We start from the raw sequence: 20827 nt of genomic DNA, 5'->3' as shown, positions 1-20827 counted from the left end.
TGCTAGCGCTGTATTAACAACGCATAGTGCAATGGCGATAATGATTCAAGTGATAGCGATGTCTTCCATGGAACATCGCTGGTTTTCCAGCGATGTTGCATGGAAAACGGCGATGTCCTTGGTGATAAGGCCTGTGGTCTTAGCCACACAATCCACCCCCCATGTTAGGTATGCCTTAGTCAGGAATTTAACAGACGTTACATTCCTGCGTTAAGGCATACTTAACGTGATTTTAAATATCGCTAACCCTCGTTGTTAATATGAGGAAGCTGGGTTAGCGATATTTACCCAAGGGAGTCTGGTCAGGCACGTCTCCTTTGCATCTCATTAGAGATGCGATGGGAGGCGTGTTGACAAGGAGCACTAATGCAAGGATACACGCGCTAGCGTGTCCTTGCTGATAATGCGATAATAATATCGCCGCTTTTCGCCCGAAAACGAACTCTAAAGCGGCGATAATATTATCGCCTCACCTTGTTAATATGCCCCTAGGTACTTCTATGGCTCTCTTAGGCATCATCCCAAAGCAGCTACATGGTCTACACCACACACCTTCACTTAACATTATTATGCAGATGTTCTAGCACGCCAACAAGCTAATGTAGGACAGGCAGTGCTACGTACACTCTTTCAAACAACTGCAACACCCACAGGTTAACCACTGCTTTGTGGAGAAATGCTTTACAGTCTATGCAAGGAATGTGTGTCTATAGCTGCACATGTCTCGAATGGATTATGTCGCTTAACATGGAAACATTTGTTCGTGGTATGTAGTGCTGTAGATTCAGACGCACCCACCCTCCTCCTCGGTCACCTGTGGCCGTTGCAGTTGCCTTTAACTTTTTGCTATGCATGGCAGTCTCTTTACTATACATACTTAATACTCCATTCTCACTCACCTACGGGAAAACAATCTAATAATGGACTTGATGCCCATGCACATTATCACCAGGAGGAGGAGTCACTTGAACTCATGCCTCAAAAGATTTCTTCTTAGAAAAACAACTTGCACACATCCTGATCCAACACTAGATGGCAGGAGTGTGCAAAGCGTGTGGATCTGCAGCTCTCTATGCCACGAACAGATGCTTACAGGGTAAGTAACAAATTCCTTCCTGAGAGGGCCGGACTGGACACGCAAACCAGCCCTGCCAATTCCGCCGTTCCGGCCCCGGGGAGAGGGGCTGGGGCTGCTAGCGAGAAGCAGTGCTGCGTCCGCTTTATTACTGCTGCTACTTTTGTTACAGGTGCTGATATTGTAGCACTGCTGCAAATCCAGACCCCAGTAACAAAACCGGCCCCACCACTTGAAAACCGGCCCCCACCCTTCCGGCCCGCCCAATTAACATCCAGTGCCTTTTACGGCCAGTCCAACCCTCCTTCCAGAGTTCCCTTCTATTTTACTGAGATCTGTTTCCTTTTGCTCCACCGCAGGCCTTATGACACTAGCAGCGTCGGTTACAAGGACTGGGTGTTCATGACCACCCATAGCTGGGACGAAGATCCACAGGGCGTCTGGACCCTGGAGCTGGTGAACAAGGGTGATTACAGCAACAGTGGTACGTTTCCAATTGTTTGCATCTTTTAAGGGTAGGGTGGCTTGTGTGATGCAGCCGGTACCATTCTGGTATCGGGGCATCTGTCTAGGGGGCACAGTGATGGCCAAAGCAAGTGCATGTAGTATTCATGACCACCCTGGGGGTCTCTGGTGCACCTTCATTGCTATGTCTTATTCACTGCCACAGTATTCACCCCCACCCGCGCGTTCCCTCCTGTGCTGGTGCCTCTGCGGCATTCACGCCCACCCAGACTGCTGCACTCACTGCAGTAATTACACCCACCCAGACTGCTGCACTCACTACAGCAATTACACCCACCCAGACTGCTGCACTCACTACAGCAATTACACCCACCCAGACTGCTGCACTCACTGCAGCAATCACACCCACCCAGACTGCTGCACTCACTGCAGCAATTACACCCACCCAGACTGCTGCACTCACTGCAGCAATTACACCCACCCAGACTGCTGCACTCACTGCAGCAATTACACCCACCCAGACTGCTGCACTCACTACAGCAATTACACCCACCCAGACTGCTGCACTCACTGCAGCAATTACACCCGCCCAGACTGCTGCACTCACTACAGCAATTACACCCGCCCAGACTGCTGCACTCACTGCAGCAATTACACCCGCCCAGACTGCTGCACTCACTGCAGCAATTACACCCACCCAGACTGCTGCACTCACTGCAGCAATTACACCCGCCCAGACTGCTGCACTCACTGCAGCAATTACACCCGCCCAGACTGCTGCACTCACTGCAGCAATTACACCCGCCCAGACTGCTGCACTCACTGCAGCAATTACACCCGCCCAGACTGCTGCACTCACTACAGCAATTACACCCGCCCAGACTGCTGCACTCACTGCAGCAATTACACCCGCCCAGACTGCTGCACTCACTGCAGCAATTACACCCGCCCAGACTGCTGCACTCACTGCAGCAATTACACCCACCCAGACTGCTGCACTCTGCAGCAATTACACCCACCCAGACTGCTGCACTCACTGCAGCAATTACACCCGCCCAGACTGCTGCACTCACTGCAGCAATTACACCCGCCCTTTACACTCTGCGCCTCTGACACTCACTCTGACATTCATGACGACCTCTATTGTACTGGTGCAAATAGAGCCGATTACCCAAGGCTCCCTAATACCCATCCTGACTTCTGTTGCCCACACTGACTACCCCAGCCGCACAGACACTCTCACTGCCCCTGCTTACTAAGCCAGCTTGACAGGCCTTGCAGTGCTCGCACCCTGCTCCATGTCTGTCTCAATGGCGTCTGTTCCAGCTCTGGTTGCACACACACGTTGATGCATTTGTTGTGATGGTATTGGGTCACACTGTGCTCACTGACCCCCTCTGTCCCTCTCTCCACTCTTCAGGGCTGCTTCATAGGTTTACATTACTGCTCTATGGCACAGAGGAGGATGTGATTGGCAGAGTGATCGCCAGCAGCGTCCTCAGCAAGTGTTTAACGTGGAACCTGGAAGGAATGTGTGTGGGTAAGTGACAGTCGAGACAGGGGGGGGCAGAGGAGAGTCCTGTGGCTCATCTCTGACGCTTGTATCTTAGGCTGGCACCAGTCCCTCTCTCTACACACAATCAATATTCAGAGGTTGGCTCCACACTGAACCCGTCAGTGTGATGCCCCTTGGAGGTCTGTGCTTTCTTACTTTGTTTGCCGGTCTGGAATGTAGGTGGAAGCGAATCTCGACTTAACCATAATCTCAAGCCCGGGATCTTTCAGAAATTCAGGTGCTCTGAGTATTTGAGGGCTCAAAGTCCAGCTCATAAAAGTGAATATTTCCAAGAGTCTGTGTATCTATGAAAGATACTAATGCTGGAGAACCAGAGGTGTAGCAATGAACGTTATTCACTTGACAAATCTGGGCTTTCAACCATTCCAGTTCATCACAGCAGCAGGATTCAGGTTCATGCGGGCAACAGTGAACCCAAGGAAGCTTGCAATGTTGAGAAGCAGTTTTACAGGCAAGTAACTGAAGTGTATCTGGGCTGAAGTTGCATAGATCGCACACAATGTGTAGAATATTTCCCTACAGCAGGTAATTTTACGTATTATGTAAAAACACTAGGGCTTGTGAACAGTCATTGGTGCTTCCCAGAACACCACCTTGCTGACAGAAGTGAAGACAGGGTTCATGGGATGCCAGCGACTTCATAACACCTTCTGACACGTAACTCCTGTCCTGGCAATTTTCCAGAACTTGAGCAAGTTGTTATCACTTAATTAGTGAGAGGAGTTTACAATAACAGCTGAAGTATGCGTGCATATTACTCCAGCAGAAGGGAGGCCCAAGGTCCAAGGTCCAGTATTTAATGCATTCCTGAAAGACAACAACTCCTACAAGTACCCTTGCCAGCTGTGATACCAAAATGTAAAGTATAGTGACCTTTATGATAGTAGAGCAGGTCTTTAAGAAGTAATCTACAAACTCCTATTACTCATCACTCCCAACGGTTTAGAAACACCAGCTGTCGTACACTGGAAGCTGACTCCATGGTGTAACTTGTTACTGTGAACATATGCTTCCTGCACGGGGGCTAGAAGTTAATCCTTTCATGAACAAACGCTTGCGCACACAAGCCTTGAACCCATTCATTCAGATAAGGATGTGTGTAGTTTAGCCGGGTAATGAAGCAAACTCTTGTTTGGCCTGGTGCTCATGAATCTGAGGGTATGCAACTAGAATTGCTGCTATGATAAGACCCGTTCGCCTCGAGGACCTGTGTGCAGGTCCCGTGGTGTTCATGGTGGTTATCGCAGACTTGGGTGCACTCCCCTCCCACGCTCCCTCTCGTAGCTGTGGCGCGCGCGCCAGCTCTTTGTTTCTAGTATGCTGGTCACCAGCACCCTTGGGGCTGCTCAGAATCTATTGCGAAGTGATTGAGGTAGAGCTAATGTCACCCCCTCTCTTTTCTTCTTACAGAATGTAGCAGCCCGTTCTTTGCCTTTGGAAAGTTGTGCCTGTCCTACTGTCCTCCCAAATATTACAGAACAGTTCTGAAGTTAAACAACACAGAGAAGGGAGCTGGATATACCAATGTGTGTGCAGCCTGCGACCCGTCCTGCTACACCTGCAGTGGGAGCTCCCCCAGCGACTGCACGGCGTGCCCGCCCTTCTCTTCCTTGAACGAGCAGCGGCACTCCTGCTCAGAGCCTGTCTTTCCCCGGGCAACCCCAGCGGAAGAGCCCCCAGACCACACCCTCCGCGTCACAGCCACGGCAGCCATCATTATCGGCGCCCCTCTGTCCATGTTCTGCCTTCTAGCCATCATCTCATGGCTGCTCAACAAGGTGGTGGGGAGGCGGCGGTCACCGGCGCAGTCCATGCACCACCAGGAGGATTCTGGATCTGAGATGAGGACCTTTCGTGTGAGAAACGCAGAACCCACAGGAGCCAATGAGACTCCAACGCAGTGAGGAAGACGCGGGACCCCCAGTTTTTCTTAAGAAATTAACCCCATCATCATTGTCCTCCTGCTGAGTGGATTGGAAATGGGAGCTATGCTGAGTTTTATTTTGACAAGGGCTTATGAAGTTCACAGCACTCTACTGCTTTGAGGGCAGGCCAGTGACCAGAACCTCTGAGGAATCGTATGGACATGTGATGCTGATTGCAGAGGTGCGGAAGGCGCAAGGGAGAGAGGCAGGGTGCTTAGTGGCACCAGGTCAGTGACACATTTTACAAGTAAATATGAGTCAGTCTTCTAGTCACTCCTGACCTCCACAGAACAGTAGTTTTCAATCTGGATCATTCTGCTGATACTGAACATACATGTCTGCATTGTGTAACCAATGGCACAACAACACAGTGAGTGTAAACTGGTGCCTAGCTGGCAACCCAATATGAGCCTAAGGTGGAGAGGTATGCTGGTGGCCTAGTGAGCCGAGTTCTGTCCGATACTTTGATGTCATAGCACATACATTTGGAGACTCCAGAATACATTACGTTTTTGTAATAAAAGCAGTGTGAACACTTAGTCACTAATAAAAACCCTCACTTGTTCTTTGTCTAACCGTTTTCAAAGATCTCTATCTGCACTGCGTACTCTTTTATGAAGAAAAAATAAATATATAGACATTATTAGAAAGGAGTTTGGACAGGACCATGTTTCTGGAAAAGTCAGGTAAAAGAGGTCCCCTGTCTACGTGCAACCTGTGGGCGAACCCTTGGGCATGCGCGACCTATGGGTAAACACTCCGGTGACCTCCATCTGCGTTTTTTCACCCCTTCAGCGACCCACAACAGGACATTGTGAAATTGACTCGATGTTGGACCTCAGTTTCTTCAATTGATTGATGCTCTCTCTTGTCATTCTGCACCTTTTGAGAGTACACTCCATCCACACTCATGACACAAAGCCTGACATGTCGGAATCTGAAAAAGTTGTCAAATAAAGACTGGAAACTTCAAGTCAGTACCCCAGTTTTGTTTTGTGTGTCTGGTTTTCAACACATGGAGTGGATGGTGGTTGACCCTTTTTTTGATAGTGAGGCCTTCAAATCCTGTGCTTGTTCTTGGGAAGAAAGTCTGGCTACATGTGTGTGTGAACGAAAATCACCTGTATGACTTAGTAACGATATGCCATACTGCATCAGATGTTTTTTCTGGTTAACTCTGATTTAATATTCTCACAAGCCTGCTGGAGGCTGTCCCTGTCTCTTAATATTGTAAAAACCTTTTTAAAACTTTATTTAAATCTTAAAGTCGTTACAGCCATACAAGCAGTATATACGGTACATTATCGTCTGTACAAACACTGTGCCTTTGTCCAACAGTGTACACTTTACAAGCCATATATAATTGCAACTGTATTCCCATCATTTATGTTTTTAGTATAATAGCATCAACCACATCACTATATGCTCCCCCTTCTGCACCTAGAGTTCTCTTCCACGGGATCCTCATCAATAGTCATAAGCACATGAATATTCCCGCCCATGCCCGGGACCCCGGAAACATATAAAACATATATGTGGAAACCAAATATGTAGCTCTATATATATATATATCCATATATTACCTACTGGCGGTCGCCAGTAGGTAGTTATAGTTAGGACCACGTTTCCATAGGAAATCCGCAACATTCTATTTTGAATAACTTTGGCGCCGGTTGACGAATCCTCGCGAATTTTTCAAAATAGGTGGGGCGCTACGCTCCGCTCCTACCCTGAAAGTCTCGGGGGGATTCGTCAAGCGGGGGCTGAGATAAAAGGGGGGTCCCAAAATGCGTTTTTCCCATGCATTTTTCCATAGGACCTTTAGACACAGCTACAGCCCGAACGGCTGAACAGAATTACTAGAAATTTGGCAGAGAGGTAGTCCTCAGGTCAAGGAAGTGCCTTTTGTAGGTTTGGTGTAAATCTGTTCAGTAGATTCTGAGAAAATAGCCTTTAAATCAATATATATATCTGAGCCAGCTTACGGTGCGCTTACGGTGCGCTTACCGTACGCGTACGGTGGCGTGCGCGAGCGCGATTCTGATTGGCCCTTAGATCTTAGTAAACATTCGAATCGGTCGAAACCAGGAAGCGGCGGCCGCCATTTTCTCTCTCGCACTCTGAGGGGGGAGCTGATAAACAAATGCCAAAAACATATAAAGGGGCTGTTTAGACAGCGCCCATGCACATAACCATGTTAGTTGAGTCTTCAAAGATCCCCCAAGGCAAAAAACGGTAATTTTTTATTTTTCGAAAATTTTGCCGATTACGCTTACCGTACGCTTACCGTACGCGTACGGTAAAAAATTTTTTAAAAAAAAAAATCCACACTCTCTCCACCCCGTGTGCAAATGGTGGCCGAAGACCACCATTTGTGCATGGCATATAAGAGCACAGCATTTCCCCAAAAAATTTCAACAGATTACCTATCACAAGGAAGCGCATAATATGTCCTCCATGTGCGCACGGTGCGCGAAGCGCATTGTGCGTACATGGCCCATCTAGCGTAACGTGGGCACGCGGTGCGCGTAGCGCACTGCGTGCCCACCGTGCGTGCACGGCACTAACTGCGTAAAGTGGGCGCGCGTTGCGCAAAGCGCACCGCGTGTTCACTGTGCGCGCACGGTGCGCGAAGCGCACCGTGCGCGCACGGAACGAACTGTGTTAAGTGGGCGCGCACGCCACGAATGGCGTAAAGTAACTTAGCATTTAAAAAAACTTACAAATTCACTGAAAAAACCATAGGTTTCACACACGTTATAGTTAGGAATTAGCATTTAAAAAACCTTGCAAATTCACTGAAAAAACCATAGGTTTCACACATGTTATAGTTAGCGGAAATTTTACTGATAAAAAACCAATGAAATTCCCCCGTTATAGTTAGTGCAGGAAACTATAACTCACGCGACCGCAATCTACTGCTGATGACATATGTGTCTTTATGAAAAAAAAATATTTGTAATATATGTATAGCTAAAGATTTATGGAAGAAGACATGGGCAAATAAGTGTCTAAATACAGTATTAGCATCAGCAGAGGATTGCGGTCGCGTGAGTTATAGTTTCCTGCACTAACTATAACGGGGGAATTTCATTGGTTTTTTATCAGTAAAATTTCCGCTAACTATAACATGTGTGAAACCTATGGTTTTTTCAGTGAATATATATATATGTAACAATAAACACACAATGCTGCCTTCCATATACTAGAAACGCTGAGCAATGTGGTAAGAATTTCCCTTGCATATAAATACAATTTCACACAGGCTGCATTGTAGAAACGATCAGTGTAGAAAGCTGAAAGGCTAACCCACAGAAACACACATAATAAACTGGCACAGTGCCTTTAAGGCAGCCATGACCCCTAGCTTCCCATCATGCCTCAGGGGTGACAGTTATGTCAGTTGTTCTTTCCGGCTCCTTCTGTCAGGACCCTGGTAACTTCAGCTCTCAGTTTTTTCTGATTTCTGTCAGAAATTACAACTTATTTTTTGTCACAAACCTTTTACTTCAATGTTTTTTTGCTGTTGAAGTACTTTTTTTTTTAGAGAGTTGAGCATAATTTTCCAGTCAAATATGCCCTCTCTTTTTGACCCTCGCCCTTCCTGTGGCAAGAAGATGGCTAAAATAGACTCCCACCCTGTCTGTATTCTTTGCCTTCCTTCTGATCATGCTCCCAAGACGTGCCAGCATTGCCAGTCCAAAAGAACACTGAAGGGCAGAGAGAGGATTCATCTCTGTGGGCTGGCTGAGAAGGAAAAAACACCTTCAAGAGGCAGGTCTCCGATGAAGATGAGGAAAGAGGAAAAAGTGAGCCAGATCTTCATCTAGAAGTAAGGTTCTAGTCTGCTCTCCATCGGCCTCGGTGCCACAAATACCCTCTTCGGCAGTGAAAACGTCGACGAAGAGACCATTGACGGCGGGCTCGCCGTCGAGAGAAGACCGGTCATCGACGAAGACTGCAGGTACGTCGGATTCTCCGCCGTCGTCAACCCGGTGACGATCGGCGTCGAGGAGTCGTTCTCCGTTGGTGCGGGCTCGCCCAACGTCGAGGGATAGATCTCCGTCGTCGCTGTCACGTCGGCGTTTGACAACGATACGTGCTCCACCGTCGCCAGTTCATCGTCGAATGGCGTCGAAGCAGGCATCTCCGTTGCCGTCAACCAGGCGGCAGTCAACGCCGAGACGTGCCTCGTTGTCACCAGAGGCAAGGCACTCATCGCCTCCATTGTCGTCATTCAGGCGACGTTCAACGTCGAGAGCTAGATCTTCGTTGACGACGAAGAAGGACTGGTCGTTGAGACCTAGGGTCAAGTACACTAGGCGTCGTTCGACGTCGAGACAGCGGTCTCCATCGACGGCGAGAAGTGCCCCGATCTCAACTCCACTGACTTCCAGTAGACGATCAGCGTCAAGAGACAGATCTGAAAGCCATAAAGACACGACATCGAGAAGGATTGCTCCGTCGGTTCGTACTTCGTTGGGGTCTCCTGCACGCTCAAGGTCGAAGGCGAAGTCTGTTGGCTCCAGGTGTTCGACGGCACATCATACAACGTCGAATTACATGGAGTGGTCGACTTCGAGGAGAAGATCCCTGTAGGAGAGTAGGGTCTGCTTTCTATGTTCACCCCCACTTTTTGCTTTTGCTTTACTGGTTTTCGACTTAGATGTGGCTGTGGGCCTGCTAACCAGACCCACAGCCCTGCTGTTCTCTCTCTAGATTGATACTATGTACTTTAGGTGCATAACCCATTTGGATAGGATCACCTTATTGGCCCCTGTACAGTGTACCTTAGGTACCCAGGGCATAGGTGTATCCTAGGCCTACCAGGGGCTGCAGCATGTATTATGCCACCCCTGGCCTGGCCTTCCATTATGACACAACTGGCTGATCACTCAGCTGGGGCAAGGTCGTGTAATCACCCCTTGCTTAGGTGTAGTATTCCTATACCTATCTTATATATAGACACATGTGTACCTATCAGCCACTCCTATGGCAGGCCTTAACAATCCTGGAGGCAGAGTGCTTGGTAACATGTGAGATGGTGCTCTAGCATGAGCTGAGCCTGTCTGCAGCTTTCGGAACCATGTCCTTATAGCTGTTCTATGATATAGCCTACCATATACTCTTAAAGTGCCCTATAATCTTAAACGGTTATGGTAACTATGGTTTGGCTTTATCAAAACATGTCGTGTAAGGTGTCTAACACTTTGGAATAATACCCCCATCCCATTTCTGGGGATGAGGATATTATCCCTCCCTTCTAGAGGGAGAAGACATGTTGTAACCTACTTACCCGGTTAAACCAGAGCCCCAGCCTCACAAAATGGATGCTGCTGCCACGACACAAGTCTGACCTCCTGCTGCTGGGAGTGATCCCGGCAAGGGAGGCTTGGACAATAGGTTTCCTGCCTTGGGAGGTGCGAGCACCACCCCAGACAGGCCTTAGTGTATTGGGGCAGGGAGGGCTGAAAGAAACGAGACACTGCCTGGGGCACACAAGGTGCTCCATGCATAGTCCAGTTCAAACCGGTGCTGGGGCACACCAGCCCCAGTCCTGGAGCGAAACTGGACAAAGGGAAGGGGGTGTAACCACCCCCTCCAAGGTCCCACCCATAAGGCGTGACCTAGCAGGCAACCCAGCCCCCCAGATTAGTATAAGAGTGGTAGCTGGGCCCCAGGAGATTAGATTATCCTGAACCTGCAACTTGAACACAAACTCGGGACCTTCGACATTCGACGAAAGAAGAAGACTGAAGAATCTCCCTTGTGGCCAAGGAGTGGCTACCCTGTGCAAACAGGCTCCATCAAGAGACTACCCTTTGCTTTGCTGAAGTTCTACGAGGGACCGACTGCAGAGCCCGACCAGAGCCTTGACTCCCAGACTTCTCCGACCCTGATCCACATCCACAGCCGAGCTGAGATCCGTGGAGGCGACGAGAGACGTGGGACCGGCTACCTGGGAAAAGTGGCGAGTATCTTCCAGCGCAGCTTCTGAGGCACCCTCGAAGTTGTGCACCGGGGATTGAGAAGCCCCAACCCCAAGCACCATCTGCACCGAAGATCAGCCCCCCACACTCCACGAGTCCTGCGTGGGGCCCTTCTGCATTTTCCTGCTTGCCGCGTCTGTCCGGTTGCTTGCCCGTTGGCTAGCGGCCTATGTGACGACACACCTTGAAATCTTCACTGCTGGTTTGGTTCCTCCAGACTGGCTCCAGCTTCTTTGCAAAAGAGAAGCACCCCAGACCTTCCTGGTCTGCACCAGAAGCAAGTCCTCCGTTCTTCGTGGGTTCCGCTTGCCAAGGCTTGGTGAGTCCTAGTTCGACTTCTACGCCGCCGACAGCAAGAGCCTTCGTGGGACAGCTCGCCTCCTGGTCCTGGTCGTCCTCGACGTCTCCTGGTACCCGTGGCTGCAGCGACAAGCTTCACCCTTCACCTGCAATCTTCACGACATCGCCTGGTTCCTTCCTGGTTCCACGTGGTCACTGGCTAGTGACCTTGACTCTGTCCCTTCTGCTTGCAGGTACCCTTCCTTTTTGATCCCGGCCTTGGGATCCACCGGACACTCTGCACTGACTGCCTGTCAGCAACTTTCCTTCAGGCATCCATAGAAGTCCACGACGAAACCCGACGCAAGTTCACACCTATGCACCCGCAGCCCGTGGGCTAGGTAACTTGGGTACTTCGGTGCTCACAAGGGTAGTGACTATCCTAGGGTCTAGTTTCCGAGTCTCGACTCTATAGCTGCTTCAGAAGTGTCCTTAAACTGCTTAATTCAAAACTGTACTATTTCTATCGACTATACGCATTACGCGTGAGTGTTTCCACTCTGCACCTGAATCCCGTGGGCCTCCCACTTCCTAACTGTTGGTAGTGTAGTGTAGCCCCAGCGATTCCCTAGGCCTAGGCCTATCCTATTTCCGTGACAGTGGTCCTTATACCACTTCTTTAGTATATGGTTTGCGTGGCCCCTAGGGCCTAACTGTATTACTTACCTGTGTGACTTAATGTATGCTTGAATAAGACTGTGTTGTACTTACCTCGAATATCATAAAGAGTGCTGAGGGTTTGACTAGAATAAATACACTTTATTTTATATATATATCTGTTGTGGTGTCCTTTCATTTGGTATTCAAGGGATTATATATGGTTTTACAGCTGGCTTCACATGCCATTCAGAGTTTAGCCTAAGACTGCTCTTGTCCATGCTACCACTAGGATAGCTGGTCTATAAGGTTGACTTTACAACCAATCACCATAAGGGTTGTTTGGACTGATATAAGGTGTACACTAGAACTAGTGACATCATACATCAGGCCAACTTCTCACAATCCCGCTCTAAGGATTCACCAGTGATGGTGACGCAGAGCCGGTCGATGTCGAGACAATCTCCCTCGACGTCGCATCGTTCATCAAGACGCCGATCACGCTCCAAAAGTCGCAGAGAGTCCTCTCATTCTATAATGAGCTCTCACCAGATGCTCTCGACGTCACGCAGCTCTTCTGCTCATTCTCCAGAGCAACCAAGAACATCTCCAAGAGACTCTCCAAGGAGACAGCGATCTTCTTTGATTCATCTTTCGCCCAGATGGCTTCAACCTCTGGCAGAAAGAACCCTCTGGTCATGCTCAGTGGCCTACGGACTTTTCCAGTCCATTGCACAGATCCCCGCTACAACGTCTGGTGCAGGAGGTGGACAGGTCCCCCACTACTTGGACCAGAGAACACAGATCAACTCATTCTCATCACAAGAGGCGGAGAGCACCATTTTGGTTGTCGTCTTCGACACACTCATCCAAAAGGGACTACTCACCTACCCTTACGGCTAGCCCTCCCTCTAGAGCAGCAGAGGTCTTCAATCTGTAGGGCGCGACTCCCAGGGGGGCCCCTTAGTCCTGGGAAGGGGGTTGTGCATTTCCAGGCCTAACTTCTGCCTGGAATACAAAACCTGCTCTTCCTGTTGGGAAGAGGTCAAACGCGATCCTTAAAATGTTCCAGCTGAAGTTAATGGAGTGTCATCTGCTGTAAAACCAAGAGGCCCGGCAGACAGGTAAAACAATACTTCAAATCAGCCTTCATGCCAGGGTGCCTGCTTGCCTGAATGAAATTTAAATATGTGCAAATGTAAAGGATGCTTGGGAGTGGTTCTGGCTTTAATTGCTCGAATCACTTCAAGCATTGTGATGGCAAAGATGTGTGTTTTTTGTGTGGTGGTTAGCAACTGGGCTGTAAAGTGTGTGCTTTTAATGATAACTCTATATACACAGCGCTTAGTACCCCTGAGGAGGTGTTGAAGGGACAGTTATGTAAACAAGCATTGGCATAGCCAATAGGTCTCTTCTTTGGGACCTTATAAGTATTTAGTTATACAGCACAATATCCTTGGTGCAACAACATCAACTGTTGCATGGCTAAACACTTATAAGGTCCCAAAGGCGAGACCTACTGGCTATGCCAATGCTTGTTTTTTTTGTTGGGTTGCCTAACTTTGCTATTTTACATGGTTTAGTTGCTTCCTTTCTTATTCTGTGTAGCTCTGGAGACTCGTAAGCTTGTTTGACTGCTGTTTAGTGTAAGTCTTTAAGGCACCGTGAAAGGGCAGCAGTTTGGGGGTCAGACAGGATGCCAGTAGGCATGGTAATAGACTTTGACGTCAGATGAAGTGCATGTAAAGGAGGTGAGAGAAGGGTGGGCGACAACGTAACATAGCAGGTTGTTGGTGGAGTGGGGGCATTTGGTGCAGAATTGGTCTGAAGATAGACCGGCGATCATAACAGACTATCTGAAAATAACCCGAGGCCTGAAGCAGTATGGCTCTGCGGCCTCAGCAAATGCAGATTAACATTTGTCTAGCTGCTTTGATCGATTGCGATTTGCGCGACGCGCGCCGGCGCACATGCACTCAAGCGCATTGGCTCACGGAGGACATCAAAGCGGCCGTGCGGCCGCGAAAGTGAATGTGATCACGATCAAGCGCGGCGCGCCCCCGCGCACATACACTCAAGCTCTAGGCCGGCCATGGTAGCATTTTTTTAAGCCCTCACTAAAAGTCTCGCCAGACCAGCGCATGCGCTGGGTCAGGCGAGACCTAAAAAACAATGTATTACTTATGGTTTGATATTACTCAAAGCTACATTTTGGAAGCTCCATTTTATCCTAAAACTCTTAGCACGTTTTGTAGCAGTCTATCTTTTTTTTTTTTTTCTTCTTTTGTCCTCATTTGCCTTACCCTCAGTATGGGAGATTTCAACCACCTTACATGGCCCAAAAGCGTAGAATGTTATAATGGTGGCGTACATGACCCATTACCGGAGGGACTTTCAACAACTCCATATAGGTATGTTACAACCTACAGGACCATTGATGGACCTAGGCGAAAACTCAGTCCGAGGAGTATTCAAGGCATAATCATTGGATCCGGGGAAAAAAAAAAAAAAAAAAAAAAAACCCCGGACATTAACGCCAATTGATCAGAAAATTCCAAAAAGCTAAATTTTGTTTGCTACAAGCTCTGTTAAGGTCCGCTTTAGATGTTTCATATAGAGACGAGAGCCACCCAGAGTGTGATGGGGCAGTTTTCTCTGTCCAATGTATACAAATTTGCCTTCTGGCTAATAAGATTGCGTAGAAAAGAAAGGATCTTGCTCTACCAATAATATTATCTTCCAACCCAAAGATGATAAGTGATAGGGTTATTGACAGGGATACCTTTAAGATAGAATTTAAAGTGTTCTTCACTTCCTCCCAGAATCCAGCAATGACCGGGCAATCCAAGAACATATGAACATCGCAGGCTTCCATAAGGTCACATTTATTGCACTTCTTATCTGGAAGAAATTTGGAAAGTCTCAATGGTGTTATATATGCCCGATGCGCTGAGAATAGATGGTTTCGTTTAAGCCATGATGGTTTCACAATTCGATGGAGGAGGCCGAAAGAGTTTAACCAAAGCTCTTCACAATGAAGACCGGTCTCCACCCCCCATAACTGGTCTGGAAGGAGAAGCTCCCCATCAATTTCCTCCAACAGCTGCCAATACCATGTGGCTACTTCTTTCCCGCCCTGTGGTCGTTCCACTAGCTGTTGCTCCAGTATACTAGCCTTTCCCATGTGGGGGTCTTTACGCCTTTGGGATCTCGCCCAACTTTCCAATTGAATGTATTTAAAATTAGAAAGCCCAGGGCCCACCTGATCCTGTAGCACATCCCAAGTTATTAGTGCTTCTTCGTTAAATAGCTGACCCCATCTTATAATACCAGCTTGTTGTATTATGAAAGACAGACTATCCCTCAGACATGGTGGAAGACCAGGCGAGTCCCAAATAGGAGAAAAATTGGAGTAGTAGGACAGCCCCAATCGTTTTCTAATACTAAGCCAAGCTGTAGTCCATGACTGCAAAATTTTTTGTTTAATTTTTTTGAAGAATTTCTGACTCCCAAATTTGGATATGAATCCATCCGCAGTTAAATTCGCCCCCATTAACATAGCTTTATACATTGATCCTGTAGGGAGATTAGATGGTATTTTTAAAAGCATCCTAGAGTGTGACAACAGGAATGCCCAAGCATAATATAATAGATCTGGCAGAGCAAGCCCACCCTTCTCCCTTCTTCTCCTTAACTTTTTCCACGCTATTCTAGTAGATTTGTAATTCCATATGAAGGAGTTGATTTCTTGTTGACATTTTTCAATTATTTTATAATCAAGTGCCAAGGGGATTGCGTTAAAAATAAACGTAAACTTAGGGAGAATGGACATTTTTACCAAATTTACCCTTCCCGTTATGGAGAGTGGCAGATGCGACCAAGATTTTAAAAGTTTTTTAGTCTCCATATATACTCTGTTCAAGTTGGATTGTCCGATGCTACCCACATCTTGGGTAACTTTTATTCCTAGATAGCGCATGGATGTCGAAATATTTACTTCCAGTTGTATATCGGGAAGGTTCCAACCCATTATCTCGGTCTTACTCGAATTGATATCGTAGCCCGAGATATGGCCAAACTCTTCTGCCCGTTTAATAACCGCAGGAAATGCTTTGGATGGGTCGGATGTAAAGATCACAATATCATCCGCATAAAGTGCGACGCACCTTTCCCATTCTAGAAAGCTAAAAGATGGAATGTTAGCATCCTCTCTCAATAACTGGGCAAATGGTTCGATGTATAAGTTGAAAAGGAGAGGGGAAAGCGGGCAACCCTGCCTTGTACCTCTGGTTATCTTAAAGGCATCTGTCAGAACGCCATTAATCAGCAGTCTGGCCACAGGGGCAGCATAAAGTTGTTTTATAGTTCTACAGAAGCCATCCCCACAATTAAATTTTTTAAGTACATCACTCAGGTAGAGCCAATTGACCCTATCGAAAGCCTTAGTTGCATCTAAGGTAAGAGTGGCTAAGGGTATGGAAAAGGCTTTAGCGATATCTATGGCTCCAATCAGTTGATGTGTTAAATCTGAGAGTTGTCGTCCTTTAATGAAGCCTTTTTGGTCTGTATGAACTATGGTGCCAATGACACTGGCCAGTCTAGCTGAGAGAATTGCTGTAAAAATTTTGTAGTCATTATTTAATAATGATATTGGTCGGTATGACCCACATTCAAGTGGAGATTTCCCTGGCTTCGGGATAAGTACAATTGTAGCCTCCCCCCAAGATTTAGGTGGCACCTCTCCTTTGGTTAGGATTCCATTAAATAGGGTTGTCAGGACAGGGGCGATGACATTTTCCAAAGATCTATAAATCTCCCCCGGCAGACCGTCTGGACCAGCCGCCTTACCTTTTTTTGATTGTCGAATAGCTTTAGTCACCTCAGCCTCTGTGATCACAGACTCTAAAGCGTTACTTTGCGATGTCGAGAGGGTAGGAAGCTTAATAGCTGCCAGCCAACTATCTCTTGCCTGCTGGTCGTTGGGGAGATCCTCCCTATATAATGCCTCTAAGAATTCGAAGAAGGCAGTACCTATATCTAGGTTAGTGGATCTTGTCAGTACCTCCCCTTCTCTCCTGATTTCTTTAATAAATTTGAGGGCTTGATCAGATTTTATCTTCCATGCTAGCACTTTCCCCGCGGCTTCGCCAAATTCAAATTGGGAGGTCTTATGCACTTCCCATCTCTTGTTTACTCTCTCTTGTAGGATATTATTAAGTTGTACCTTTCGCTCAGCCAATTTTTCTTGATCCTCTGATGTTCCTGAGGATGAGCCAATCCTTGACTCTAGAAGTTTCATATCAATCTCAAGGCTGGCCACCCTATCTCTATATATCTTCCGCCTAAAAGAGGCTCTGTTGGTTATCTGACCTCTTAAAAAGGCCTTAAATGTTTCCCAGACAACGGCCGAGCCTACAGAACCACTATTTATATCGAAAAAAATTTGTGACTCAGCTACCAAGAAATTGACCTCATCCTCCTCAAGCAAGAGAGTCCGGTCAAAAGACCAAGATGGATAGTTGACGGTGTTTCTAGGTCTCAAAGAAAATGTTAGTGCAGAATGGTCCGATAAGTGCGCAGGTAGATAATCTATCATAGTCAGGGTGTCCTTTAAACAATAACTGAAAAGGGCATAATCGATTCTAGATTTATGTTTGAAGCGACTATTCCGAAGAGACACCCCTATCTTATTGCCCACTCTTTCTCTCCATACATCGGCCAAGCCAAGTTGTGTCATGATTGTGATGAGAGTGTGTCTAGATTTGACGGAGCTACTAGATCTAGATTTTACAGATTTATCCAACCTGGGGTTAAGAACGATATTAAAGTCCCCCATCCAAATCACTGGATCTTGAGCTAATACTAGTTGGTTTCTGACCGCATCCAAATATAATGGATCATCAGAGTTAGGGCCGTAGTAACCAACTAAAATATAGATCTGAGCATCCAACGAGACTCTCACTAACAACCATCTCCCTGAATGATCTTCTTTACAATCCAGGATTTGAGCTTTTGCGGATTTTTTAAAGATGAATATGATCCCCCTAATATTAGCATTGTGGTCTGTTGAGCAAAATTTATCAATCCACCTCTGTTTTTTAAGGAGGGTAGTGGCTTCTGTTTTAAGAAGATGTGTCTCCTGGAGAACGATGATCTGCGCCTGGGAATCTCTCAAATATTGTAAAATACAATCTCGTCTACCTCTCACGCGCAGACCATTCACGTTCCAGGACAGAAAATGTATAGATGTCATGCTCTGTATATTATCCCAACTCCTTCGTTGTTATGCCCCTTGATTAATAGCATCTTGATTGTTAAAATATTGAATGGACCAATTGTGAAAGAAATTGCCTGAGAAGGTAGACAAATGAGGTTTTTTAGATATGCTACCTCGCCCCCCCCCCCCCCACCACCGCCCCCCCCACCCCAACCCCCCTTGGAAAACCCTCCCCTGTCTATTCTAGCCTGATGTCTGGCCAGATTTACGCCCTCCTAAAGCCCTACCCTTTGACCCTCCCGCTGCTCTGTTGTCTGAATGAGGTAGGAAACTGCTGTTGCCAGCCGATAAAGGCGCATGGAGTTAGCCCATTCATATTATCTAATATCTCCTAGCTTTCTTCTTTTTTTTAAATTTTTTCGTTTTTCATTCCTCGCCCCTTTTTTTAAATTTTATTTTTTTATTTTAGAGATGTATGATAGAAGGGGAGGGGGAGAGGGCTTCCCTAACGATATACAACAAAGTCTCCACTATGTAGACAAAACTTAATTAAACAACACAAAGGTAGATGCCCTAAATCAGAGGTGAAACACAACTACCCATAGTTATTTTGTATGCTGGGCCTGGGCATGTTCTCGAATAGATACCAGAAGGTCGTCAGCATCCTGTATAGATCGGATATTATGTATCTTATTATTGTACATAATCCTTAAGAATGCTGGAAACCTCATCTGCACTGTTGCACCCAAAGACTTAAATTTATCCATGCGTTGGCCCAGCTCCCATTGCCTATCCAATGTAGTTTTGGAAAGATCTGACCGTATCTCGAAGGAAAAGTCTGAGCACTTCAATGATCTAGCTTTCAATGCAAGATTTAAAATCTTTTCTTTAAGAGCATATGTCAGGAAGTTGATTAACACCTTCCTGGGTTTATCTCTTGCTGGGTTCATGCGAAATGGGTCTCTATGTATTCGCTGGATGTCCTTATCCAGTTCTTCTGCTGATTCGACAAGGTTTAGGGATTCTTTCAAGATCCTGATTACAAAGCCTTTAAGGTCGGCACCTTCTTTGCCTTCCGGTATTTTTAAAAGTCGGATATTGTTTCGCCTTGAATAGTTTTCCAAGACCTCAATCCTCTCTTTCATGCTCTCCCCGTCTCTTTGAAGAGTGTGTATTTTGGACCTAGCAGCCTCTAAATTAGTGGTTAAGAGATCTACTGAACTTTCCAGTACTGCAGTTCTTTCACATAGCCCATCCACCTTTTGCTCTAAAACCTCACAGGTTGCTCTTATTTCATTCTGGTTGGCTTTAGAAACTGCAAAATCATGACGAATCTCTACCCTCATCGCAGCTATAGAACTGACCAGAGCCTCAAGAGTGTTGCCCACCCCCAGGTCATCCTGTCCTTGGTCCGCTCCCTCCTGTGTCACCCCTTTTTCTGCTGCAGCCACATTTTGGTTCCCATCAGGTGGGAGATTGACGTGTTGACTAGGTGATTTACTAACAGTGGCAGTCTCTGTAACTATAACCATGACCGGGTCAGGTGAGATAGGTGCTAGAGAGCCCTCAGGTATCGCCTCTTTGGTCGGGATACTAGAAGATAAAATATCACTGGGGGTGGCGTTAGATATGTCTTGTTTTTCTTGTTTATCAAGTTGTAAACGCTCTCCCTTAGATGCAGCCATATCCTGTGTAATATCCAACACCTGGGGTAGTGCTTTAAAGAAAGAGCGCAGTGATGGAGCTATACCCCCCGGAGCTTTCAAACTTTTGTTCTTAGTTTTTTTTTGTCTAGTTTGTTTTTTCCCTTCCTTAGCAGATTCTCTCTTGGTGTCGCCCAAACTAGTTTGGTGCTCCAGACTTGATTTGGATTTCAGTCCCAAAGTGCACTGTAGGAACTGTGGTTTACTGCCCTCTTCAAATCTAAGCTCTTTACCTCGATACCCAGTCTTACTTCTTGTGACTCCTAGGTGAGATTTACTGTTTTTACTAATACTTTTAATGGTGCCTGCCTTAAATCCCCCCTTAGCTGGAACAAACACCTTACTTTCAGCCAAAGAGTCACTATAGTCCACTGGCTCCTCCAGATCAACCGCCACTCCAACCGTTTCTGGATCTGCTGTTTGACCCAGGCGGAACCTAGTCAGTACTGTGTCCCTCGGCGTCAGTATTCCTCTTCCTCCTCCTCTGCTGAGTGAAGACGTGGTGAAAACGCCCCGAGCAGCGGCCGCACGGCCGCGCCTAATCTCCACGGCTGCCTGCCCCCAACGCGGGAGACAGACTAGGGCAGGAGCTGAAAGGAGAAAATTCGCCGGAAAGCACATTCGCCGATAAACACATTCACTGAAGGCTGCACCTCTGAAAAACGGTATCTATATTATTCCATAATCCTATATTGTTCCACAAAAAAAAGATCGTAACGCTCATCTAGAGCTTAAGTTTTGCCGGCATGGCATAGCATGAAATGATATTGCAGCAGTGCGCGGGTCTCAGGAGGCTGAAGGCAGTGTGCGAACCGCTCTAGCTAGCGGTCGCCATGTTTCCCAGCCGATTACGGAGCAAGGTACTCCCTGAGTCCAGCAGTCTATCTTATAATGTGTGTAATGCAAGTATAAAATAATGACTTACACATTCACTGTGCTT

The 20827-nt window shown here is 47.0% G+C and overlaps 1 protein-coding gene across 1 annotated transcript in view; it reads left to right on the top strand.

Annotated features, from left to right (window-relative positions):
* The window catches only part of PCSK4 (proprotein convertase subtilisin/kexin type 4), a 459936-nt gene extending 453922 nt beyond the window's left edge, over nucleotides 1–6014 (top strand). The window contains exons 12-14 of the mRNA XM_085639038.1: nucleotides 1435–1559; nucleotides 2961–3080; nucleotides 4527–6014. Coding sequence (XP_085495164.1) covers nucleotides 1435–1559; nucleotides 2961–3080; nucleotides 4527–5020 — 739 coding nt within the window. The 3' untranslated portion in view covers nucleotides 5021–6014. The remainder of the gene's footprint in view (nucleotides 1–1434; nucleotides 1560–2960; nucleotides 3081–4526) is intronic.
* The last annotated feature ends 14813 nt before the right edge of the window (nucleotides 6015–20827 follow it).

This window comes from Triturus cristatus, chromosome 12 (genome assembly GCF_964204655.1).
Source record: "Triturus cristatus chromosome 12, aTriCri1.1, whole genome shotgun sequence".
Taxonomy (NCBI): domain Eukaryota; kingdom Metazoa; phylum Chordata; class Amphibia; order Caudata; family Salamandridae; genus Triturus; species Triturus cristatus.
The sequence above is the reverse complement of the archived record's forward strand: the minus strand, read 5'-3'. Positions and strand labels throughout refer to the sequence as shown.